We start from the raw sequence: 27,952 nt of genomic DNA on the forward strand, positions 1-27,952 counted from the left end.
TAAGGGGTGAATAGACAGGTAAACTTCATTGTGGTCCGCCTTGCCAACGGACTAACTGGCTGTCGTTGGCAATGACAGTGGCAATGAACGTGGCACGGGCGTTACTTGCCTACTCCTCCTTCTACTTCAGCCGGGTGCGGCCAGCTTCTGTGCAGCCCGCTACAAGCTAGTGCTAGTTGGCTTAGCAGGCGGTCTGCGAAAAACTAATTACTGATTACCAGCGACAATGACCATAATTACAACACTTTTTTTGCTACAATTTCGCCTGTGCTACTCCATCGTCCGAAGGCGCATTTCTTGCTGTGGTCACTTTCTTGATAATTTGATATATTTTTGTATTTTCTTTTTGCACTTGCCTATGTTGGTTGACAGTTCGGAAGTTGTTTTTCTTTTCGCAACTATTTTAGTTTTGTAATTGTCTTTTCCTTTTGCCGTACAAATTGCACCATTACAAGTTATATTATTTGCAACTCAGCTTGTATCGTTAATGGTGCAAGTCCAGCAATAATCAGCAGCAACATTGCCAATTTAGCATCCACTCAACTTTTTGGCCGATTGTTGCTTGTTTGCGCTGTCTGTCTGTGATCATTGTTGTCATTATTGTTATTATTATCTATAATTGTTTTGGATGCCTTTTTCTTGAATATACGTAAGTACATAATATACGCATTAAATAATACAAAGTGATTAGACTTGTAAACTTTTTTGATTGAGTTTATAATAAGAAATAAAGGAAGAGAAAGCTTTTCCTATCATTTGATTGACTGGGCATCGAACCTGCGTCCTGACGAATGGGATGTATACACCTCTAACCACTCAAGATTCGCTGGCCGAAAAAGAATATACATATATCGTACGCCCTTGGCTAGCTTCGTGACGTCTAACTGGCAGCGTCAAAAGCAGCACTCAACTCAGACATAGTTTGCGTGCCAAAAGGGTTTGCCTTGCAAAAGTAAAATGTGAAAATCCGTGACATAACTGGAAATTGCTGGGCTGATGAATTGGCTAGGCAGCGCACCCTCGAGGCCATCATCTCGGACAGGGAGGGCATAGGAGTTCTGTTGGCAACCTGCTGCCTGCCCTTGGACAGATGGGCTCACAGTCGGCTCAGCGAGCGCTAGGCGAAAACCCGGATATGCAAAGTTGCAAGATCCCTCTGGCCGGCTTTTGACCGCAGGCGGTCATGGTAGCTTCTGCACCTAGCTAAGCGCCAGCTGTCGATTCTTACAGGTGTCCTAACCGGACATTGTCCTTTAGGAACCCACGCGGTGGGACTAAATATCGGCAAGGATCCTTACTACCGAAGTTGTCTGAAAGACGAGATGGAATCATCTCAGCACTTCCTTCTCAGCTGCACAGCATTCGCTAGACTAAGGTTTAAGCACCTCGGTGCCGATTTCATTAACACTCCCGAAAAGATGTCGGTAGTGGTAATCCGCTGCCTGCGGAACTTTGTTATGAGCACCCAGAGCTTTGCTTAGTTTAACATAACCTGCAACAACCCTTAAAAGAATTTGTGTAATGTGGTAACACAGTAGACATACCCCTCGTGAGGGCTGCCACATTTCAAAACTTGGAATTTGTGCCACTTTCAGACCGCTATGCGCCGGGCAACTGCTGATAAATGGTAGAACAAAGCATGGGGACTATGATATGGCTCTCTATGGGTGGCATGGTTTCGAGGGGTCCAGTTTTCAAACACTTCGGCCTAGATATCGCTGGATATGACAGATGGCCTGGGTAATGTTAACTTTAAAGAACTAAAAAAAAACAACTCTTAAATATCTTTTAATAAAGACCAACATTGAGCATTAGTGGAATTTTTGTTTACAGTTTTTCGAATCCACCACCACCGAAATCGAACTTTAAATACCTAGATACAACATTGAAAAATATTTCACCTCCAGTGCCACCTATAGGATTCAACTGTAACTGTAAGGTGGTTTCAGCTAGCAGGAGCACACTTGAACCACTCTCATCCGTTCCAAACTAAGGAAAAAAGAAACGGTGTGTGACAAGAACCAGTTTCGCACCTTTCAAGTGTTAGGTGCCAGAGAACTCCGCAAGACCAGTACAAAAGTACGATCCAAGGTTTTTAGACCGTAGCCTCGCCACGCGTGAATGCCCATCGGTCGGTGTCGTGCCAGTACACCTACAATAATTGAGAGTTGTGGCTTTGCGAGCATAACAAGATCCCTTGACCACCTATGGTCCACCGCTGACCCCAAAAACCGTACAATTACGCATGTCCTGGTGTCCAAGAGCAGTCCACAAGTAGTCGAGAGGTACGCGTAGTCTCCCTTTTCCCCCTCATAAATCTAACTAGAAAACAAGTAAGAAAGTCTAAGTTCGGGCGGGGCCGAACATTAAATACCCGGCGCAAGTATTACATATATGCCTTTTCACCTTTCCGAAAGCTACCGCTACATGGTAAGCCGGGGTGTATCAATTTTAAATAAATTAGCGTCCTTAAATTTCGAAATATTGACGTTTCGAGCATTTCTAAAATTTACCGTTATATGAAAAGCCGTAATTTTAGTCCGATTTCAATAATTTTGAATGTTTTGCTTTTATGTGGCAAGCGCAATAACCATACCGAGCTTGGTACAATTGGTCCGATTTTTAAAATTTGCGGCCATTTGGTATCCAGTACCAAGGCCAATAACTGTGCCAAGTTTAGAAGAAATCGGTGCAGTGTTTGCCAAGATATACACATGTAACCATTTTCAAAAAAATGTTAATATTCTTATTTTTCGTCTAAAAGTTATTGCAAATATCAATTTTGAGTGAATAATCTTCAGGAGTTACTAAAATATCGCAGTTTTCGTATTTCTGAAAATTACCGTTATATGGGAGGTAGGCGTGGTTATTGTCCGATTTTGCCCATTTTCAATACCATCCGTCCTACGCCCGAAAGAAGTACACGTACCAAGTTTCGTTAAGATATCTAAATTTTTACTCGAGTTATCGTGTGCACAGACGGACAGACGGACGGACAGACAGTCACCGCTTAATCGATTTCTCTTTTCATCCTGATCATTTATGTATACATTTGTCTATATCTATCTCGATTCGTTTTGCCTGTTACAAACAACCGTTATGTGAACAAAGTTATAATACCCTTGTGCACAAGTGCGCTCGGGTATAATAAACAGACGCAACCGAGAGAGAGGTCCAGGCCCTCGTCTAGGTTTACCGTTTAGTTACTAGGGTAGCATTTTTTTACCTACCTTGCCGACATCGCATAATTGCGTAGCCAATTGGCAGCTACATATCTCAGCCAGAAAAAAGCTGTGGTGATCTGAAAGCTTATAACTATTTGAGGTTGATAAAGTACTCTCTGCAAAAGACCACTCCATCACCGGTGCCTCCTACCAACTTATACTACCAGTCCACTCATCCCTAAGGGTAGTCCAAGTGGAGAAAGAGTTCATCGGGGCCAGTTTAACCACGGAGTCACTTTCGTTGTTAGGGATAAAGTTGTGGCGTACAAAATACTAGATCGTTCTGATAGGCTAACCGACATAACTTCCTCGGATATAACTTCCATAGGCTGGTGGAAAATTTACAGAGATTTCATCAAAATCAACCAGCGTAATTTTTCGACTTTCTCGATTGCATTTAGGAAAATTTTCCTGAATTTGACACAATTTTGAATTTTAGAATTCCATCACTGGTTTGCACTGTAGTGCACTACAACAAAATCCATTAGGAAGCGTATGCATACGTAACTACTTTATACATATGTACATATCTATGGTAATTAAAAGCGAAACTTGTTAGATTGTTTGCATTTGCTTTCGTTTAAAAGCGCAACGCCAGAGCAAACTATGGAAATAAACAAAAAATGAAAGAAAATCTCTACGCCACACAAAAGTTCATTAGCGGTTAATGAGAGTCTACAGCCGCAAACAGATGACTACATGCAGGCACATTTATAAATAAACTTAATATCAGCAACGACGACGCAACACTGTATGATGAGTATACAAATTCGTGCGACTATGTATGTACATGCTGACATATGTACATATGTATATGTGTGTTTGTTTGTTTGTTTGTATGTCAGCTCACTTATGGATTGCACAACGATGCTAAAGAGATTAGACACATACTATGATGACACTTGACACGCAAGAATAATATCAAGCTCCGCAATGTCTTCCTACCCACCCAAAGCCCACAGCTGCTGCCCACCCCACTATTGCGTGTCACCTACTCACAAAGTGTTAACGCACCATTCGCTCGCCTCCAGCAGCTGGTGTTGATGACGATACCGCTGCTGCTGCTGCTGCTGCTGTTGCCGCCAACAATGTAACCATGCGTTTTTTTCTACTACGCACACTCCATAAAATGATGCATTCACCTACCTGTGCTGTAGAGTGCCACAGTGTCTACGCATACATATATTTCTGCATCTATTTTTGTTTGCCACTTTGCAAATGAACACTTGTTCTTGTTAAGCAGGCTTTCTCGACACTACAAAATAGACAGAAAGGAGGAAAGCAAAGTGGGAGGGAACAACTAGGCGGCGGTTGTTTTGTACGTTAGTGGGCCGCTAGGCATTCTGCCTGTTTGTTTCTGTTTGCCCACCTCTCACTCAACATCTGCCTTCCCGACTGTCGACATGACAATTTCTGGCATTCTTCAATACAATCGTCGCTCTTCGCTTATTTTTATTTAAATTATTCGCTCCATTCTCACTTAGCAAAACTCTAAATATAACTCTTGTGCAAGCTCTGGCATACAATTTCCAGGCGCATTTGAGTGCGTGCAACTTACACAAATGCGGGTCCTGTTATTCGCGGGTATGAGTGCTGCACTTGTGTGCATACTAAATACCAGTATGGGTACATATTTGTATTTGTTTGTGCTTTGCCATGTGTAAGCTAGCTTTTATGCCTTTCATGTACGACCTTTTGGTGTTAAGTTGCATGCGAACACATACGCAATGTATTTCGCGAATATGCGCGAATGCTTGTGTGTATGTACCTTAAGGGTATTCACATGTTATGAAATTCCATAGACTTCTGCTGGTTTGCTTCTTCCGCCTTCTTGATTGATATTAGGCGTGTTTTATTTGACGAGAAGTTTAGCTGTTAGCAAATAAAACACGCCTACTATAAAATAAGCTAGCACTAAGATTTATTTAATTATACAGCCAATGAATACCTAGAATATTTTTCTTGGGGGACACAGTTCAGAAACTAGGTTAGGTCAGGTTATCTCGGCTGCCCTCTTACCTAAGGAAAAGGGCACACTTAGACCACCATTGGTCCGTTCGATGCCATATTTGAGACTCCATATGTCCCTTTTATTACCTTAGAAATGGAGAGGGCAAAATCTACGCTTGTCCAGCTTACGCCAGATATGTCTTGCTATCCTACAAGTACGCTCCGCAGACCATCTTATATTTGCCCCTTCGATAAAGTTATTCTCAAGCCAGAGTTGGCTAGAAGATAGCGGAATGCCCGCATTACGAGCTGTACTGATTGCAGAGAGCAAGGTTCCTTCCCTTGCTAACTCATCTGCAACACAGTGTCCTGATATGTCTTTGTGGCATGGCATCCAGATGACGTAACATCTTGCCAGTTCATTAATACTACGTCTACCTTACATAACAATCTTCGATGTATATTTGTCACAACTATAATAATAATAATAATAATATCTTGGCTTGGCTATCAGAACAAACTATTACCGCCTACAGGCTAATAATAGAATCGATCAGCTGCCTTGCAGCTTCATTTATTGCTGTTAGTTCAGCTTGAAAATCGCTACAGGGATCTCTTAGACGAAAACTAAGGCTGCATAAGTGAGAGTTGTTATGAGTATAGCCTACTTCCTACCTTCAGATCCAACTTGGGGTCATCAGTGTAGATGGCTGCTGAGTCAGAACACGAGATCAGGATCGAATCCTCTTGCCATTCTTTACTTGAGGGGATCCTTGCCTGGAAGTGGTTCTTTATTCCAGTAGGCGGGACTGTGAAGTCCAGGCGCCTGAAGTCTACTTGAAGATCTTCCAAAATTTTAAAGTGTCCAAAGCTCGTGTCACTCCATTTGATTAGCGCATTTAATCTAATAGCATTACAGCTTGCCTGAAGTTTACCATATAAGTCCACTCGTAGAAAGTGAAGGAAGGTCTCTAGGGCTTTAGTCGGCGTCGGTGGTAAAGCTCCCGTAATCATCATGCACGCCACGCTTTAAAAGTTTTTTGGTTTGTTTTTTTGTTTGTCATAAATCGGTCATATATTCCTCACTGTTTTGCAGGTTTGAAGGTTGTTCCAACGTATCAGCCGCACATGGAAATTGTAAATGCGGCCTTAGCCAATTCACCAGCCCTCTCATTTCCGAATATGTTCGTATGGCTGGGAACACAGATGATGGAGATATCTATTGACTCGCCCGTCGAGCTTAAAGTGCATTTGAAATCTCTGACTATTTAAGACTTTGTTACCGGTAAAACAAGAGCCAGAAGTGCCGCTTGGCTATCTGAGAAAATGTAAGCTTTTCGTTCTCCTTCGCTGTTTCTTTCTAATGCCATGTAGTAATCACATAAGCTCAGGAAAATCATGACAGTGACTTTCGCACAGAACCGGTCTCTTTGAAGTATCGATTCGATTACACAAAATTTGGCGGTCAAAGGCAGTACCGTGATTTGTATTTTTTTTAGCTTCACGTCGCCCATTTGGTCATAGCCACAAGGACTTTGCAGTATTTCAAGTAGTTCAAACCTGACCTTATGTATCCGACATTCTCTATATGTTGACTTATTTTAGGCGTTCCTCCCTTCCATCTTTCTCGGTGGTTATCCGTTTAAAAAAGTTAAGAGTTGGATATATGATATCTTTTGACATGGAAAGCCCGTGTGTGGGTTCTGCGAGGTGTAAATGACTTCACAAAGAACAATCACTGTCACCCTTCCACACACCACCAAGAATGCTCCTAGCGGCTGAGAGGGTTCCGACTAGAGATGGGCGCGGGATAGCGGTACCCGCGGGACCCACGGTACTGATTTAAAATTGGCCGGGATGGGCGGTATCGGAAAGACCTGTAAAAATATGGCGGGCGGGACGGGATCAACATCCTTTACCGACACTCGCGATAAAACCGCAATCCCCGCAAATTCACAAAATCTTCCTTAAAAACGATGTTAGAAATATGCACATTTAATGTTTTATTGAGACGAAAAATAAAAGATTATAGGAAGACGCCAGATCTTTTATTATTATTTTTATTATTTAAAATTAATTTGAAAGACATGAACATTCAACCTTCGATCGGTTCGCAAACCTCGCCACACACGTAGAAATCTCAACCGATCGTTTCAATTTATTGTCCGTTTGTAGCCTGCTTTAAGGATAGATATCGGGACCCACGGGACCCGCGGTACAGTTCTGAAAAACGTAGGGATGGGCGGGTTCGGGACTTAAAAATCGAATTTCGGGATGAGCGGAATCGGGATTAAATATTTAGTCCATCTGTAGTTCCGACGCTGTTATACCTTCAGAGTCAGTTATAGCTTCTTTTCTACCTTCTTTGCTACTGATTTGAAGGAAACATCACCCGGTTACCTTCGGATATGGTCAATATTGCTGCTTGAAGACGGAGTTTGGGCACTGAGAAGGTAAGACAGCAGTGGTCCTTGGATTAGCCAAGCATTTTGCAATAGCGAATTTTTAGTCCATTCGCAAATGCTTTAGAGCCTCTATCCGAAGCTAGTGGATTGCACTTGTTTGTTTACGTTATAATCGTCCGCGTTGCTAAGTCAGATAAGATCTGAAATATTGGCTTAAGAAAAATAAAATGCCGACTTTAAAAATCCTCAACCCATTTATCATCCAACGAAATTGTTTTTCCTAACATCTCCATCTCAAAAGCCTTAATCCGAAGCTATCGATTTTTTTCGCTAGCTGTTCTCGTTCTCCAAATATTTGAATTTGTCACGAAAAAAGTTCACGGTGCGACACCTTTTAAAATTGGAATACAAGTTTTTCCTAATGGGAGAATTTTCTTCTCAGTAAATAAGTTATCTTAAGGCCATAAATTTGTTAGGCTAGTTATGTTAGATCACTCTAATATACATACATACTGTGCACATTTTGCGATACATTTTTATTCTGATATTACTAGAAGTATAGTGCAATTGGTGCTTCAATTTTTTGCTAATGCAAATGACAAAGTTGGGCATTAAAATATTATCGTGTGATTATGTGAAATTGTCATTAAGTTCATTTCCTCATGGCATTTTTTTAAATGGCATACATTTTTTGTCATTTCAATGCCTAGCGGAAATTCGGCATAACTGAGAAAATATAAATTTTTTATAGGAACAGCGCTAATATTTTCGTGTCATTTGGCAAACTTAAAACTAAAACATTTATGACTTTTGTAAAAAAAAAAAACACGAAATAATGGAGCGCACATTTACTTATACACATCGCATGTTTATTTGACCATGTATGTATGCAGCTAGTGCAATATTGCACTAGAAGACAATGCACATACATGGTCAAATAAACATGCGATATGTATACATAAGTAAAAGTAATTATTTCGGGGGTTTTTTTTTTGACAAAAGTCATAAATGTTATATTTTTAAGTTTGCCAAATGACACGAAAATATTAGCGCTGTTCCTATAAAAAAATATATATTTTTTCAGTTAGCAAAAAACTGAAGCACCAAATTGCAATTTTGGAGCGCTACTGACGGCTAGTCACATACTTGCTACATAGTTGTTTTTGCTTATATTTCTTAGTAGGTACCACTTATGTGGATGTTTTGGATATCCGTTTCGTTGTTGTTTTTGTTTTTACTTATGTTTTTTTATTTATTTATTTTTTTACTTTTCGCATGCTTTTAGTTCCCCCATCTGTTATTGCAGCTAAATTTCAGAGTGCTGCCAAACTTTTATGACTTGCTGTGTCATTGTTTGCTACCGCTTCGGTGACCTCCCCCAACACCACCACCACCACCACCACCAGCACCACCGCCTTTGTTGATGATGAAAGTGATTTATATGCCACACGCTGTTGATTCAAAGAGATCACTTGCTGTTGATTGTTGCCGCTCCGCCCGCCAGGCTGCATCTTCGTTTTAAGTGTTGCCAAAGCCATAGGCGCAAAAATTGCAAACAAATAGCTATCTGCATAAAAACGCCTAAAGCGCGTGGGTTGGACGGTGGATGGGCGGCGGCGGCAGCATGGAATATGCAAACATACTTATGTATGCAGATGAGTATTGCAGCGCTGTGAATTTTACTTTCAATAGCTGCAGCAAGCAGCTGCCTTTTGTGGGTTAAATTGTGCACTAATTTTCGCTGTTTAGCTGCCTTGGCTGGCTGGCCGACTGCCCGGTGTGGAAGGTGAAAATAAAGGTGGTCGGCGAGTGTGCGCGGGTGGTGGCATGTGTGGGCGTGTGAGGCCGAGAATCGTGTTTACATGCATCTAATACAATACATGCATGGCGACAGCCTACAGCCTGCTGCGCTAGTTACATACTACATTAAGACTTTTGCGCACTTTTCTGCTGCGAAGTAAAATGGAAAACGCATTTTCATTTTCATAAAGCCGTCTGCAATCTGCATACACTCAATCGTCGTCGCCCGCATTTTCTTGGTTTTTTTTATTTATTTATGTTTTACTTCACTTTTTGTTTGCTTTTGGCCTAGGTTTTGTTGCAGCGGAAGCTTGCAGCATAAAATCCATTGGGGCGTACCATTTACACATGTTAATATTTGCAACAATGTAGATTTGTTGTGCGTCATACAGGGGGGGCGAAGTTGGTTTTCATAACTATCGCCATGCTTGCCTTGCATACTTTTTTCTGTAGTTTTTTCTTATATTTTTTTCCTTTACACTCTTCTTTTCCTTGCCTACCCATTTGTTCGCATATATCTTGCCATTTTATCACTAAGCCTTTTACTGGCTGCTGCATCTGTGTTACCCACAAAGTGTAGGCCATAAATTTTGTAATAATTATGTGGGAGTTTCCTTCTGGTCTATTATGCTGTAAATCTCCGTAATTTATTTGTTGGAAAACTTGGGTGTGAAAGTAGATCAAGCGGAAAGAGTGTTTGCTATTAAATTTAAATAAAACTTTGCATATTTCTGCGATTTGTATCAGTAACTAGCAAATCCACCTTTATTTGCAGCAATTAACTTAAAACTTTTTTTGAATGCCGAATATTTTCTTGCGGCACATACCAACCGGAATCCCATGTTACTTTTTCCCACAGCTCTAAACCTGATTACTTAAACTCGGCCCAAAGCTTTTCGATTTCGGTCAAGTCAGGCTTGACACTGTTGTCCTGGAATCAATGCTTCACCAAACTTGAGATATGTCTAGACATTGTCGGAATTTTCGTCGCCGCTTCGCAAAAAACTCGTCAGAAAATTAGTTAACATATAGCACTGGCAGATGGATTAGCGCCGCAGTTGATCGAGTCCTACGGCCAGCATAATTTTCAAATTTTTTTTGTGGACGTTTTTAATAGAAATCAAAATAAAAGTGAACTCTTAAAGTTTTGAATTAACTTATGACAAAATAAATAATAATTAAAAAAATAAAATAAAAAATTAAGTAAAATAACATATATGTATGATCACACTTGATAAAAAATAAAACTTGCAAAAATTAAAACTAAAAAAGAAACCACTTTCAAAAAAACATAAAATTTCCAAAAAAAAAAACTTGCAAAAAATAAATAAAACAAAAAATAAAAAAAGTAAAAAATAAAACTTAAAAAAAAAATTGCAAACGTTTAGAAATCGGGCCCAGGATCCAACCTGGGTATTACCGAATTGTTGTACGTAGCTTTGACCACTTTCGCTGGATTTGTTTGCTTCGTTTATTTTTCATTCACAACAAACCACAGCTAGCCCCTGGCCATTTTGGTCAGTGTTGTAATCAATAATGGCCCTGATCTGCAATGATCTTCAGGACTAGCTGCAGTACTTAATCCGGATCAACTGCACTTAATTTCCGAGATAATTCCGAATCAACGAGTTGATGCAGATCAAAGCTGCCGTCTGTCTATGCTTTCGTGTTCAACTGGGTTTCGAAAATCGTACAAGAAATTCGTGGTGTTTTCGAAAACTAATGAATAAAGACATCCACATTCATAAATAAAAAAAAAATACCTAAAAATTATCACTACCAGGGTTTAAAAACAATGATTTTTTACGCAAAAATTTGAGAAAATTTTGACTTTGCCCAGCTATGAGTTTACGAATTTATGTACATAAGTTTCAGTAACATGTAAAATTTATCAAATTTCTAGTCAAAGTATTGTCAAACTTAAAAAAAAAACATTTAATTAAACAAATTTTTAAAATTTTGAAATTTTCGTGGATGTCAAATTTTGTAAGTAGAATAAGATGTGGAACTTAAATTTTAATACATATTTTAATTGGCCTGCTACAACTTTCGAAGAGCCAATATGGAAAAAAAAAAGTTAAGATTGAATTATTTTTACCAAATTTAATGACGTATAAATATCTGTCTAACACTGGTTTTTAATTCTCCCGCAATTTGCGACGATTATTTTATATTGATTTTAGTAAACTGTGTTAGACAACCTCAACCACTGTTCATAAATTTATCAATCGAGCAACCATGCCCCTCCTGCCTTAAAACGAGCCCGGTTCAGTCAATCAATTGACGCTCAGTTTAGTTTCTAACTCTAAAGGCCTGTCGCGAAGTGTCTCTAGTATCTTAAATGATTTGGAATACAGATTTGGCGTTTAATTAGCAACCGCTTCACCCAGAAAACTTTCTATTACAATTCAGAATATGTTTAATATGGTTTTTAAAACAACTTAAGTTTTGAAATCCGCGAGCTTTTCAGTACATTTTGTATATTCGTATATTTGTATATTTGGACTTTGCGACATTGTAATTTCCGTGTTCATTGCACACATCAGATATCGCGCGCTCCATTTCCTCACAAAGGTTTTCGCTGTTCTGCTCCACTACATTGTATAGCTTTGTATAATTCTTTCTTCAAACTGAACATTTGAAAATATGTACATATACGTATTCGGCAGTAGCTGAGTGTGCAGAGAAGCGTGCGACTTTTTGTAAGCTTTTATGAGGTCCCAGGTTCGTATGCCGGCACACGAACATATTAAAAAGTATTTATAAATATATAATTAACTATGAAAAATCACATGTGAAGTTCAGAATGAAAAATTTCAAAAACACAACCGGAAAAGTATTCTTTTCACAACCATTCCTGGTACTTTTCTATTCACCTTTCTTACAGTTTTCGGATCTATCGCCGGATATTTTGCTGGCTATACACAAATACATACATACATGCATATACAGATTATTAATGACGATTTAAATTACACTGTGTGACAAAAAAATTATATTTTTTTCGAGGTTCACACGCATGGTGGGTCCAATCAAGCAGAAAAATCTGCATTAAATACACCCTCAAAATCTGGGCGTAAGGTCAAAAACCGCGGTTTTCATAGGGGGAAGCCTTGGTATACTTGCTCGTAACGTTATTTCTGTTTACCCGCTGAAAAATACGTATACATAAACATATGTATGCAATTTAAGATAAGACATTGCGCTGCTTACAATAATGTATAAATTGTTAATATATCTTAAGACATGGTGGAGGAATCTCTTAAATGGCATATGTACGGGTCATTCCATACAATATTTACACCTCAATATTTTTTTTGGCGTGAAATATATATTTTTACATTCTTTATCAAAAAAAATTAGACACCTATTTTTTTATTTCGTCATGATATTCGAAAATCTCGAAAAAAATCCCGAAATTTTGAACTCACGGAGAATATTCTTTTTTACCTTCCTTTTATTAGCTCGGGATGTAACTATGTAATATTGATGCGTCTAAAAGATGCAGCGATTTCTAATCTCAAGTTACATACCTGATTACAGTACGAATGGCAATTATAATAATGAGGTTTTAGTTTTTTAAACTATAATTTTATTATTTGTTTGCACTTAATAAACTATTTGTCGTAGAAAATCAGTTGAGGTACCAAAATGTGAGAAATTACTTCGGCTTTCCAAGAGAGTGTGAGATAGATTAAAATAAAATATAAATTTGCATTAAAAATCGCATTTTTTTATTAACTTCATCGTGTTTGATTTTTATTTTTTTTCAACCTGAATAGTTGTCAAACTTTAGGGAGTAAGCTGTAAAAATTTGAAAATGTAAACACCAAAACTGTAGAAGTTACGAGTTTTTTCATATCTGCGTACCTAAAGTTTATACTAAAGTTGATGAAGATGAAAGATGAAGTTAATAAAAATAAAAATAAAAGGTGCGATTTTTTAGTGCATTTTTTTTTTAAATCTATCTCACACTCCCATGGAAAGCCGAGGTAATTACGCACATTTTGATACCTTAACTAATTTTCTCCGACAAATAGTTAATTAACTGCAAACAATTGAAGAAAGATACTTCTCTGTGAGTTTAAAAGATAAGAATGTAAAAAAATATATTTCACCACAAAAAAACTATTGAGGGGTAAATATTGTATCGGAAAAAAAATTACGAGCAAGTAAATGCTTTAACCTATGAAAAACGCGTTTCTTACCTTAAGCCCAGATTTTGAGGGTGTATTCAAAATTCTGAGTACCTGTGCGTATTTATAATTTTTAACAACGCTTTTATCAACTTGCAATGTTGTGTGTCCAGAAACTTTCCATGTTGTGGATCCAGAAACTTTCAATGTTGTGTGTCCGACACCAAAAACCTTTGCTTTGAAAAGTTCCTATAAAAAAGCATAGTGCATAGGGCGACATCTGTAGTGAATAGGGCGAGGTAGATGACATCTAGATGTCGCCCTATGTACTACGTTTGCTACAGCGGAAATAGACGACGCGCCATTTCTTTAAATAAAATTAATTGGTGAAGGTTGTATGTACATACATATGCAAATGCATGTGTGTGCACCTTTCTATTAATATCGTTGAATTATTTTAATATCTATTGCAAAATTTTATTCAGACAGGACTAAAAAGTAGAAAATAAATAATATAAAAAAACTTTTTAATATACAACGCTTTTATAAATGGACTAAAAAGTAGAAAATAATATTTCTCAGTCACATAGAATTTGTTTTGATAACTTTTGATTTTGAAATTTTAGCAAAAGTCATTATAAACAATCTATGAAATTGAAAATGAAAAGCGTGGGGCGCATGTAATACACTTGAATTGATATGAAAAGTAATATATGTATGTATGTATGTGGGTATATGAATAACGACGGCTTAAAATCGATTTCAAAGTTCTACTTTCGCTGTAGAAATTTTAGGTCTACGTTATGTAGTTTGACTATTGTGAATTAAATCGAATGCTTTGTATTGCATGCGCTCCACGTTTTTCATTTTCAATTTCATAGATTGTTTATCATGATTCAATAATGAAAGGTTTTGTAAGAAAAACTTTCTCTCGCTCTAATTTTATCAGTGACACTCCCACCATACTCCTAAAAACAAAAACAGTGATATTTCTTTTCCAAATATCTTTGCAAGTTTTAAGAACATTTTTAAATTGTTAGTAGTGAAATTTTTACTTTTTAAATTTGAAGAAATGTTTGTTCTTCTTTCGCTGGCGCCAACAAGACAAAATGTGTGAGCATCGTGGGACTACAGAAATTCAATGTAGGCTAAAGAGACGAAATTCTCTTAAATGCCGAAATATATTTGTCGATATTCGTGGAGACCTCTTGATTCTGCCAAGTCGCTGTAAAGTAAAGCATGCAATGGTTTTGGTAAATGAGCCAACGAAGGTATTTAGGTATTGTCCTCCACAATACACTCCTGGTGTCTCCGAATGAGGCTTTGACGCAATATAATATTGCCAAACCGCATCCATAGGCCCAATCGTCACACGACAGCTCGGTTTAGTCAATGGCGCGATGTATGTAATTGCACACTTAAAAGGTTTACGCACGAGGCGAATGTTGGCTGGCGACCAACTTTGTTGAAAGCGATTAGTTGAAAGTAGAATGCAAAGTTGAACAATGCAAACGCCTTTTTATGGCGAAAATTTTTATATTTTTTTATATTTTGATATTTTTAATCATTCAAATTTTTTTTTCGGGCAACCCGGCGAATGGTTAATATTCTGACAGTTGTATAGTCTCCCCAGAATATTAAAAGTGCGACATCAAAGAATTCGAATTACCATATTCGAAACAATCGAGCCATATCCGCGAAGGAAACGTAAGCTCCAAATTTTTTTATGTGCCGTTTTTTTTTTGTTTAATAAATACTGCATATTTTCCACAAACAAATAGCTTCTTCATATCCATCATCTGGCAAACAAATACAACAAAAAAAAAGCTGAAAGTGGACCATCCATTCTCGAGTTATGCGCTATCTGACGTACGCAAGTTTGGTATAACATAGAAATATTTATTTTCAATAACAATCGGGGGTTATATTCGATGCAAATAAGCTTGTTTAAATTAAATAATTAAATCAAATTCGTTTTTGTTTTAAAATACCACCATTCACTATTATCCACACCTTTTTATGGAATTTAGCTCCCATTTTAGGAAGTGTGATTGAATTCTTCCCCTTTTTCCCCTGCTTCCATAAACCATCCCTGTGGGTGGGAGTGCCAAATTTTAGAAAAAAGCTACTTACAAAACCTTTAATAATTGAATCATGATTGTTTATAATGACTTTTGCTCAAATTTCAAAATCAAAAGTTATCAAAACAAATTCTATGGGACTGAGAAATATTATTTTCTACTTTTTAGTCCATTTATAAAAGCGTTGTATATTAAAAAGTTTTTTTTATATTATTTATTTTTCACTTCAAATCTCACCAAATCATAAATGCAAAAGTATGGTTGACACCAGATCAGCTGTTTAGGTATTTATGACCAAATGGTTAAATCGTGTGAGTGAATGTGGACAATATTTGTCACTTTACTGGTGTGTGCATATGTGTGCCAAATCATTTGAATCTTTAGCAGCCAAATCGTCTCATCGCAAAACAAATCATTTGTACATCGCTATCTAAATGCGAAAATGTGGACAAATCTAAATTTGGCATTTTGGTACAAGTATACAAATCGTGTGATCCCTGCTTTAGTCCTTTTATGGGCCAATGGCAGAAATACTAAATCCATACATGCACATTTCTCAAGTATGGCTCCTAGTAACATGCATACGTATACACACCCTTTATGCACAGTATGTATATAAAATGGTGTCTGTCCTTCATGTTCTCTAGTGCACTAAATTTTCGGCACACGTTTTGCAGCAAATTGTAGCCTGGATAATATGGTCCAACCTTCTCAATTGATCATTTCCGTTTCCATTGCATTTACAAGAGCTTTTTCGCCATATTTTCTATTCTACGAGTAGTATGCAATACAACGAAGTACTGCTCTGATATAAATACATACACACACTCGCATTCGCCACAAACAATTGATGTCAACTAACTATGTACATATGTATTTGCAAAGAATTCGCACTTGCAGCATGCAGTTTTGCCAAGTCCAACAACAATGCACTGCATCCCATCTCGCACTACGCCCACACGGCACACGCACGCAGTCGGGTAACATTTTTACACACGAATACGCATCTGAGTAATACCGAAGAATGCTTGCATACATACAAGATATGGTATCTTACAAAACAACAGCTGAAACAAAGCCAACAAAACGTGACACCATATTCCGGTTATTGAACTGTCATGTCGTCAACAACAATAATAGTTTGTGCAACACCAACCAACAACAACCCAAACACAAAAGCATCGTTCACTATATCGTCGGTGATACTGCAAAACGTTCTATGTCACTTATTAATGTGTTGCTTAATTGATCTGTTATCTGTATCTGATCGCTTCTGGCAATCGGTCATCTTCATCAGCCAAAGGTAGACAGTTTTGTCATTCGTTATTTAGGGTGTAACGATTTGCAGATGCATACCGTTGCAAGTGAGAGCCCTTGTAAGTGTCAAGGATACTAATAGACATATACCGTTTTGCAGTACCACGGACGATATATATGACACAATATTACTCATCGTGCGCATTGGCAACATGTCGCTAGATCTATTGGCACGCGTTTTATATGTTGCTAACGGCATTGAATGCTCTCTTGCAAACGCACACACCAGCAGCATGCTTCAGCAATATGTTTAAATTTTATGAAAATGTTTCTAACACAACCTAACCCAACAATTGCCAGCGATGAGCAATATACATACATAGTACATATGCGCTAGTGCCGGCAACGCTGTTGTATATGTATATTGTTGTTTGCTTTGTTTTTGTTATCTGACTCCACTGCGTGAAGCTCCAAACAACAGACCTGGCTGAAATCAGCTGTGTATGTCGTTGCAGCCACGAGTGAGTGTGCTTTTGTTTTTGTTGCTCATTCGCTTTGGATGTGTAATGAGAACTTTTCGGTTGCTTGTGGGAGCGCATTTTGGGGCAGTTGATATACTCACCTTGATGTTCTTGAAAGAGTATCTACTGCTGGTGCTTTTCGTTGTCAGTGTTGCCATTTTGCTAATTGGTTTCGAAAATTAAAAAAAAAAAATATATATTTTTTTGGATTTTCATTAAAAAATCCGGCAGGTTCTGCATTTCACTTTCGAGTGAATTTGAGTCAAGTTCGCTTTGAATTCAAATTGGCAGGGGTTGAAATTCACTCGAAAGTGAATTGTAGAACGAGCCCGAATATAAGCATTGGCCCATATTCATAGTCAAAGTACAGTCGACTCCAAAAATTAGTTACAGCTTTTTGACATAATTTCCAAGAGAATATTTTTTAAAAAAGCTGAAACTAACTTTAGAGTCGACTCTAAATATGCCCCATTGTTTTTAAGAACGTGATATTTTCATTGGCTGTTTTAGAGCAGCCTTTAACGCAGTGCTATTAATTTTAAAAGCTCTTGGTTTGTCTTGATGATAGATGTATGTGTATTTCGGTGAAAGTAAAACTTGGAAGAGCTAAGTAATCAAGGTCTGGAAAAAATGTATTTTGCGCTGTATATTTTTTATGACTATAAAACGACAATCCATTGTGGTTAAATCGTGGTGAAAATTTAAAGGCGACCTGAAGCCAGATATGCATATTATGCCAAAACTTGTCTTCTCATATTAATTTTTTGGCCTTTGCTCTCTATTTCAAATTACTCATATAAACAGCATTTTTTTAGCAATGTTATTTAGCTTTGTACCACGATTTGTTTGTTTTTTTTCTTATTTTTGATACAAAAAGGCCTTCGATTTTCTGATTTTACTGGTGTACAAGAGCTTCTACTAATGGATTTGACTGATAAAGACAATGGTGATTTTTTCCATCAATGATGAGCACAATACCAAATGATATATATACTGAATAAGGCCTGTTGGTGTGTTTTAGGAAAATTGATGCAAATGATTCGAACGGGGTTTACTGCAAAGTTTTTACGTTGTTAATGTAAAAAAAAAACTTGTTTTCTCGATTACCACCCAAAGGAGTAATAATGTTTTCTTAAATTCGTTTTAACAGAAATGTCTTTTAATGAAAAACTAAAAAATAGCTTTTTATACCTTAACCGGCGTAGGCGCCTCGAGGCTGCCTTTCCTTTTTCACATCTGGTGCGGAAAAGAAAATTTATTTAACTTGACAATACCACTTATTCCAGTCTTACAGTTTTGCCGGTTTGAGGGTTAATGAAGTTGTCTTTTTTTTGAAACTTCAGTTTCAATTTTAGTATTCTGGAATATTTTACTATTCGATGCTAGGAACTTTCCGTTTTGTTTCTTCGCATCCCATTCATGTGATAATTTCTGTGGTCATAAGCAATAACCGCCTAAGTCGAAAAAACCTGAATTCGAGAAAAAACGTTTTAAACATTTGTATTGTAATGTTAGCCTTATGGGGAAACCAAAATATTTTCGCTTATAACTTTTTAAGTGGCCCACCTGGCGAGATGGGGATTTCACAGGATTGGTTACCTTATGTAGGGGACTATACAGTAATTCAATATAGAAGAACTGATCTGATAAGTAATTTAAATTCATCCAGGAATAAATTTTTCTCGATCAGGCAACTCTAAAGTATACATTTTATGGAATTCCTGGAAAGATTTAGAAAACTTGCTAAACTAGCGTTTTTTGGCTAAGATATGATCACATATCTGTTATTTTACTGCTCTGTGTCAAAAACACTGATGATATCGGTCAATGACTATTGGCGCATGTACATACATGACTAAATATACCTATCCTGATCCAAATCAATCGATAAACCGCTTTTTGACCCCATTTTACAATGTGTTTTCACTAATTTGACGAAAAATGCCACTGAATTTAACATAGTGAAAACCAGCCTTTACAAATAATATAACTTCAGAAGGCTCTTCACTATTTGAATATTCATTTCTGCTTCGAGGTACTTTCCAGCATAATTTTGTAGCTTACATTTTGATATGTAATTCTAATTATTTTTTCTATAAAAAATCTGGCTTCTTTGCTGCTCATGGCTATGCTCTCTTGTGAGCTCATCCCACAAGCAAACAGCAACCAACAAATTCTCAGCTACATTTCTCTGCGGACATTGTTTACCATGCGGCTTTTTGACTGCAGTGGTTGCTCCGCATGTTGGCTTTTCTCGGCCACAAGTTGGCTAGCTGACTCGCTGGCGATTGTTGTCGTCGTCGTCGTTGGCTTCTGCCTGCCACTGCTGCTTTGCCACTCTCTTTTTGTGGTTGGCGTACTCCAACATTACTTCATATGGCTTTGTGGGGTGTGTACGTTTGTGTGTATGTGTGTGTGTGTGGGGCATGACATGGATTTTCCGCACTCTCTGCCCATTATTAGTACGCTCTTATATGCGCGCTCATGTCTTGCGGATCGATATAATATAAAACGTTTTCCACTTTTCCATTTACGGTTCAGTCGAAAGCTTCAAATCGTCACGTTCACAACCGAAGGAAATCAGAAGAAAAGCGCATAAAGTTTACACATACATACGAATAGCAAAAATAAAATTGTATTTAAAAATTAAATTGCAAACTAATTTTGAAAGCTTCCAAGTTTTAATTAATAAATAAAGTAAGGCGCAAAGTAAAGCAACGAATATTTTACAACAAAAGCGCGTGCGAATTTTCTTAAAAACTACAGAAATATTTGACGCGTGCTTCATTAAAAAGTATTATCCTGCCGCGTTGCCAGCTGCATAGTATATCCTTTGCGTGCGTGTGCATCTGTAAACGGAATATAAAAGCAAAATTCGTACAAATTAATTAAAATTTAAAAGTGTGCGTTTCTTTGTGAGTTGAAAACTGAAAAACTATTAAAGACACAAAAGAGTTTGCAGCGAAAAATTGTGAAATATTTCAAAGGACTTGCCACAGAAAAGTGTTACCTCATAGCATCACCGAAATGTTTGGTGGTGATGTCGTATCAGATTTGCAGCCATGCGGCACACCGGCCTACACAGTTGCCTATTGCAGCGAAATGCCTGCATCTCAGCATCCCACAGCTGCAGCTTCGATAGCCACACTCACATCCTGTTCAAGGATAACAATATTTGTTTGATTGCTTGTTTTTGTCTGCTCGACTCCTGCGCGTGCTTTCTCTCTGGCGCTCTTTTGTCGTTGCTGTTGTTGGTTGGCCGAAATTCCATGGCAGCAAATGGATATTTTCTGGCTGTCATGCTCCTCTCCGCAGCCTTTGTGCATATCTCGGCATGTGTCGGCGTACCTTTCTATACAGAAATTGTATTGATTTTATGACTTCCTGCAAAAGTGTACGCACACATTTTTTTTTTTTTTACTAGAACAGCGCGACTTCGCATCCGCGTGGGAGGAGTTCACCAATGCCACGCCATTTGTGTTGAGTATTTGATGGCTTGCTTGGTTGGTGGCCTGCTTTTCAACGCGAGAAGCGTGCACCGGGTTTTTTTTACGGTCAGTCCTTGACATGAGACTGGTGACAAGGATACGTCAATGACACAGAAACACGAAAGAACATTTAAAGCAATTGACAGTTTGTAATAAAACCCAATTTTATTTGTCGACCCAACCCTTGAAATATTTCGCAATTTTTCTATTCCTCCACTTGGTTTGCAATCATTTACATATACATACGTACTATACAAAAAATGGGCATCTCCCTCATCAATTCTCACCTCAGACTTAATCATCTATATGTTTCTTCATGCTTAACTCTTAGATTACTTTCTTGAGAAAGCTAAAGAAACTTCCAGTACAGCACTTATCTACCTACATACATACATATGTACATACCTAAATAGGTAGATAGCTTCATAGCATCCGGCCAGTTTTCTTTTGGGCTACAAAAAGGAAGTCCAAAATTATCAACGTCAACTACTGACAACTCAACGATCATTACGTGTTTACGAGGCAATTGTGCAATTAAATTTAAATAAAAACAACAGCAACAACAACAACACAAACAAATAAGCAACGAAAATGGCCACATACGCTGCATTCAAACATGTTGAACTTTACAATGTTGGCAAAACTAAAAAGAGGTAAGCAAGCAACAAGCACTTAGCACAACTGATTAACTACGTACATACATACATACATATGTAAGTGAATCTGCTATATGTATTTGTGTGCCTATATGTAGCATTCATACTTAGCAAGTCGGCAGGGCTGGGTAGTTAGTGACTTTCCAATTCTACTTTAAACGTTAAACTAGCAATTAAAGTGAAAGGGCTTGAAAAAAATTTACAGCGAGCCAATTTACAAAATTGAAGCTTCTATTAAAGTTTTCATTCAACTGACTGCGAGTTTGCACATGCACTTGTATTGGCATTTTTTGTGTCATTCTTACATACGAACATACATACATACATACATCAAAGAGTGTAATTTTCATTTCGCATGAAAGTAGGTAGAAACAAACTATAATGATAAATTAATTCCTGTCAGTAATATCACTTTTTTTGGAATGTACGTCTAATTTTTCTTAACTGATGCATAATTTTTTTAATAAGATTTTTACTGAAAAAATGTACTGTGCCGAGCTAAATGGGACACAGATGGAATTTGTGAGCATTAAAGTAACTTTGATTCAAAATGGATATTAACCCTTATTTTTCTAAACATCAATGCACAGTCATTTTTAGCTCGATTTACTTAAAAAAAAAAAACAGGATATAGGCAGTAAAAAATGAGTCAGAAAAGTCAGCAGTTGTGTGCAGAAAAATTTAACGACCCCGGGATCCCTTGATTAACATTCGTAATACGTATGTTTAAAACTTTTTAAAAGATTCTGCATACCGGTATCAGATTAAAAAATGAAAACCAAAATCAAAACTTCAATTTTTGAAAGTAATTTTAAAGCTCAACGTATTTTTTACTGAATGGCACAATTTTTCCTGAATACTTCCTCACCTAAATAAACTATAAAATACCGTACAATTTATTTCGTTGTCTGTTCTCCTTCTGGCGATATTTGATTTTGTCACAGAAAAGTTAATTTTCCGCACTGTCTGTCACTATTCCAAATTTAAGATTAAGCACGACAGCACACTCTGATTTAGTTATAGCATTTTATTCTTGTTTGCGTAGCCCTAGTAAAACTTTCTGCTTAACATTTTTGTGGAAAATTTCGTTTCTAATTGGAATTTTTAATACAACTTGCAACTTTTTTACAAAACGATGCAAGGCGTTCAATTTTTCTAAGGAAAACTTCCTCGCTAAGTTTTCTTTAGGCCTCTGAAGACATGAGTTTGAAATAAAAATTATTCATATGTATTAGGGCGCTCCCCAAAATATCAGTATCATGAGGCACCCTTTTATTTTTTCTACGTTTCTACGATTTCAAGTAAAAATTTTGTCGAATTAATGTTTAAAAATGTTTTTTTTTTTCAAACCCTGGTAATGACCACTTAGAATTTAATTAATTTTTTTTTTACTATTCTGGTGCCTCATCTATGAAAAATTTCCCTTGCCTTTCCTTTTTCCCGATAATACAGGATCAGAAATTTGTGTTTGATTTTTGTTCCACGGATGCCGCTATCATTTGTCCATATAGAATCGCCCACTGATTCCAAAAATTGAGTTAATTTTTTATTCTATGGACACGTTTTCGAAATATTTTCAAAGTACCGTTATTCAACATAAAACAAAAGGTGGTTCCACTTAGTCACTTATATCTCATGAACCAATTTAACAAACTGAAAATGAAATACGACAAATGAAAGCTATCAAAATTTTCCATATACCGTCTATACATCACTTGACACTGACAGTTTATGACAAATTAATTAATCCTTCTAGTTTTTGCCTGTTCTGTTACAAACAAATCAAGTTACTAATGAAGCAAATCATTACATAAATAAAGAAGAAATCAGTGGTCAAATGAAAATGCGCAAAAATTTTTTGTATGAAAAATGCGCAGGAAATAATGCTGCTCATACGCCATGTACACCTTAGTAGCACGGTTTTATGCTCGTTGCGCATTTTTATTTGACCACTACTCATTACTTCTTTATTTATCCATCGATTTTCTTCATCAGTGCCTTGATATTTTTATAACAGAACGGGCACAACTGTAAAAATTTGACACAGAACCTGTTATATTTTTAATTTTCTTCTGTTAAAGTGTTTTTTTATATTTCCATAAAAAAAAAATCTGGAATGATTAATTAATTTGTCAGAAACTATCAGACCTGTCGAAAAGTTGAATTTCTTTAGCTTTCATTTGCCGTATATCATAGTAAGGGCCATTTTCTGAAGTAACCTTTAACTTTAAAGCTCCTTCATGTTTAAAGGTTGGATAAGAAATAAAGCTGTATCTAAAGTTAAGCATTTCTATTATTGGTTTTGACGTATGTATGTTTCTTGGTTGTAAACCAATTTAAAACCGATAATAAAATGCTTTACTTTAGACACATTTTTACATTTCAATGCAACCTTTAAATATAAAGTGAGCTTTAAAATTACAGCTTACATGAGAAAACGGCCCTAAGATTGGTAAATCGGTTCGTAGATACAGCATCACCACCACTTAAACACTTTTTGTTTTAAGCCGAATAACGGTAAATGGAAAATATCTTGAAAACTTATCCATAGAATAAAATATTAAGTAGATTTTCGGAATCAGCGATTTTTCAAAACATTCGACAGTTTTTCAGGCCTATTTTGTTAATAACCGAATAAGTTTGCGGACCACTTAGGGAATATTTTTCACAAAAGTTTTTGGCATTTTCGTTTAGCTTGGCATTTTTCCTCTGAAAAAGTAGAAAATCATGATACATACTTTTCTATCGAACAAAATTTTCAGATTAAGTAGGTTGGAAAAAAATTGGAAAATAATATCCTTTAAGTTTAGGCCGTTTTGCATTTCTCTTTTAATTTTTGTCTTTATTTTCCTATGAAAACATTGTACATATAATTAACTTATTACATTTATAGCGCCGCATTCCGCCGTAAATTTCCAAAACCCCACCCTATTCCATGGTAAACAAAACCACATAACTTTGCCGGCTATCGATTGAATGCTCATTAAAAACACATTCATTTACCAACATTTATCGGTAATAAAATCTTTGCAATATAAAGCGAATAGGTATACTCGTAACAACATAAACACACACACCCCTCTAACGGCTAAACGCCCTCAATGTCTACAAAGTTATATACATAGCTTATCATCTGCGTATGTAGTATTTATGTTAACACTTTTGTTTAGCCACAAACTGCGGGAAAACATGCCTTGAGTGCGCGCACCCACACCACCAAACTACTTGACCCCGATAAATGTAGCAGTCGGCGGCAAGCAGGTAACAAAAAGCAACAAAGCAGCAGCAGCACTTGAATGGTTGAAAAACTAGGTAAGGATGAAATCAAAAGAGTAGCGAAGAAGAGGGTATATACCCATAAGCCATATGGTTAACCCTCACAGGCTTTTCATGTACTTACTTGCTCCCCTTTGAGTTGGCATTTTTTCTCGAATTTTACGGTAAGCAAAGCAAGCTCGTGGAGTGTGTATAAAATGCAACATTACTACGCTCATTAGTGGGCGTGCAGCAGCGTTCCCGTTTTGAATTCAAAGAAAAGTACTATAAATACATTATTATCCTACCACAAGTACAGACATGCGAGGGTGGCTTACTAATATGGCTACACTTTGTATTACGAGTCCACTGTAGTAGTCGGATTTAAAAAGTTTGCTTTTTTACTTTCTTTCCTTCCGCTTAAACCAACTGTCTCTCAACATTTTTGTATATGCGAGCCTTCATACGTCAGCCGGTCATTTTTCACTTAACTCGCTTTCTGCCGGTATTCATTTATGTCTGTACGTTTAAAAGGTATTGTGTCCACTTCGTCAGCTGGCGCTTCATTGCTGTATTGCGTGTTTTCGCGCGAGCGTCCAGCGCAAGAAGAGCACCAGGCTGGGCGGGTGGTTTAAGCGATGTTCTTGTGAAACACGCGACTTCTGTTGCTCGCACGTTTTTTGGTTTACCTAAACGTCACTTTCATGTCACGAAGTTATGGATGACCAATGAAAGTGGAAAGTGGTTGTTTGCACCGGCGAGGGGGGTGATTTCTGTTATGGTAATATGACGCATTTAGAGATTTGTTTTCGATCTATTTTTTTTTAGTATGATTTTTTGGCTTCCTGTCTGTTTTTCTGTCTCGTCAATCCATCAGAGCGGCAGGTAGTGTGGCGGCTTCTTCTATTACGAATGATTTTAATACACTTTTAAACAAATTTGTATACTACAGAGGTAGATAATAATTAAAATTATCTCCAGTTAGGTAATTATCTCTATAAAGCAATATTTCGTTGAATTCTCATATAATATTTTAACTAGTCATTTGTCGCAGGTGTAGTTTAAGATGCCATTTTACACAAGCTTAATAAAAATTTAAGATTTTTAAAAGGAAGTTAGTTTTTTTTAATATGAAGTTAAACCTTCTAAAGTCGATAAGCTGTTTCGTCAAAATTCCACAGAATGTATATCTACTCTTGAGCTTTTTCTTTATATTCGAAAACAAATGTTAATACTCGTAGTATTAGAACCGAAGAATAAAGGGATAACGATGCATTTTGAAACGAATTTCCAGCTCCCACATGAAAACAGCAGAACGTTTTCAAACCAAATATGGTAACAGATTACCATTTACTGATGTACTATATTTAAGTTTCTTCATATTCCTTACCGTCTAGTTTGCAACCGGTTTTTGGTGAGGCTTTTGGGACGGTAAATGCCAAACTTTAATATTTTTCCGCTCTAAAACGCAGTAAATTATAATCAATATTGTCAACTTTTCAACAGAAAGACACTGCAACACATCGTGAGTTCAAAATTATGCTAGATTGTCTTTTATTTACTGGTCTCCTTAAATAGCTACAACCATCAGCGTAAAAATTGTTAAATACAGGCTATTCGCAAAATTAGATACATTTTGTTTATACATTTTAGTGGTTCTTGTGATTTTTGGTAATACCCCGTTTAGAGCGCCACCTATCGAGCAAACAAATTCATTACATAATATACCAATATATCAATCACGCAAAAGTATTTGGTTAAGAAATATAACAAAAAATACGTTCTAACTGAATTTTGGTTTGCCTCAAATTTAAAAAAAGTTATTTGTCCCTATGATAAATAAAAAAAAATTTATATTGATTTTAATATGTGGTATTTATCCACTATCTATGTACATACATATGTATGCTCTTGCTATTAAAAGAAAATGCTTTTTAAATCAATACCTTAAACATCTCTAAAAAAGTTTTATAAAACATTCTCTTGAAGTTCGAACCATCCAAACAAAAAAAATTTAGTTTATAATTGCTTGAAAAAAAGTCCATATTAATATCGTAAATTGCTTAAAAAATATCGGCAATAGCAATATTTCAATTCCTGAAGTCAAATAATTTTTTTAATAGAATTTTAGGTTCATTTTGGTAATTTTTTTACGGATTAAGCAAACTTTTTTTTACTAAGGTCCAGATTATTTTCATTTCTTCGTTCAAAAAAATTTCGGTTAAGAATTTATATTTTTAAATCATCGGATAATTATGATCGTATGAATGCGAATTTTCCGATCGCGGTTTACCATTAAATTTTATTAAAAAAATTAAAAGAATAAAAAAAAAATATTTTTTTTTTAATTTTAACCGACTACAAAAAAAGCATTTCAATTCGTCAGAATGTTTTTTTTTTTTATTTTTTTTATGTATGTTACCACATTGGACCATGAAAAAATTAACGGAACTCCAAAATTTTTATAAGAGAACTGAAGTCGGTTGTGTTGTTTGCTAAAAAATTATTTTTTTTTTTTTATAAAAATAAAATAAGTTAAGGGGAACGGTTTACAATGTCAGCTTGAATGAAGTACTCAGTTTACAATTGTACGTTGGACTGAAGTTTTGCGTTCTTAATGACGTTAATAGGACCTTTCTCAACTTTGAATACAGCTGATACATCTCTTCAGACTCATACTTATGTACATACGTAAGCAAAGGGAATTTCAAAAAACGCGGTTTCAACTCCAAGCTGAAGTCGTAAACACTTCTTGAAGGTTTGAACTTGTTTACTTATCATATTCAGTTTTTGACGGTATCGATTTAACTTTTTTAGTTGTAAAAATCGTCCCTGTTTCATATAAAATGAATCTTTGCTGACCAGCGTTCGTCAAAACATTAACCCTTTACCCCCTGTCCGCTGTTTATAACCTATCACCTTCCAAAGTGTTGGCTGTCAGCTGTCAATATTGATTTTTGCGCATTTTGTTCAACCTAAATTTCGCAACGTGCAAACACGCTTACGTATGTACATTTGTATATACATTAGGGTGCGTCACACAAAAAGTTGCAGGTTTTCCACAGGAATTATAAAATTTAGTATATTTTAAGACTTCCGCCAAAACATTTCGGAAAAATTTTGGGATTTAAGTTAGTTAGACCAATTTGAAAATACCCCCAAGAATCTCATTATTTTTT

General features: G+C 36.5%; 1 protein-coding gene across 6 annotated transcripts in view; it reads left to right on the forward strand.

Moving 5' to 3' along the window:
* The window catches only part of LOC118744843 (microtubule-associated protein Jupiter), a 401,717-nt gene that overhangs the window by 220,302 nt on the left and 153,463 nt on the right, over nt 1-27,952 (forward strand). The window contains exons 1-2 of one of the 6 annotated variants that reach the window (XM_036478215.1): nt 19,903-20,277; nt 21,194-21,515. The exons of 1 other annotated variant lie outside the window; for it this stretch is intronic. In XM_036478215.1, coding sequence (XP_036334108.1) covers nt 21,454-21,515 — 62 coding nt within the window. In that variant the 5' untranslated portion in view covers nt 19,903-20,277; nt 21,194-21,453. Of the gene's footprint in view, nt 1-19,902; nt 20,290-21,193; nt 21,516-27,952 lie in introns of those variants that run through there. 4 more of the 6 variants (XM_036478222.1, XM_036478249.1, XM_036478239.1 and 1 more) reach the window with 4 other exon arrangements.

Source organism: Rhagoletis pomonella, unplaced genomic scaffold, assembly GCF_013731165.1.
Source record: "Rhagoletis pomonella isolate Grant_MI unplaced genomic scaffold, Rhpom_1.0 Rhpom_scaffold_00001, whole genome shotgun sequence".
Taxonomy (NCBI): Eukaryota; Metazoa; Arthropoda; class Insecta; order Diptera; family Tephritidae; genus Rhagoletis; species Rhagoletis pomonella.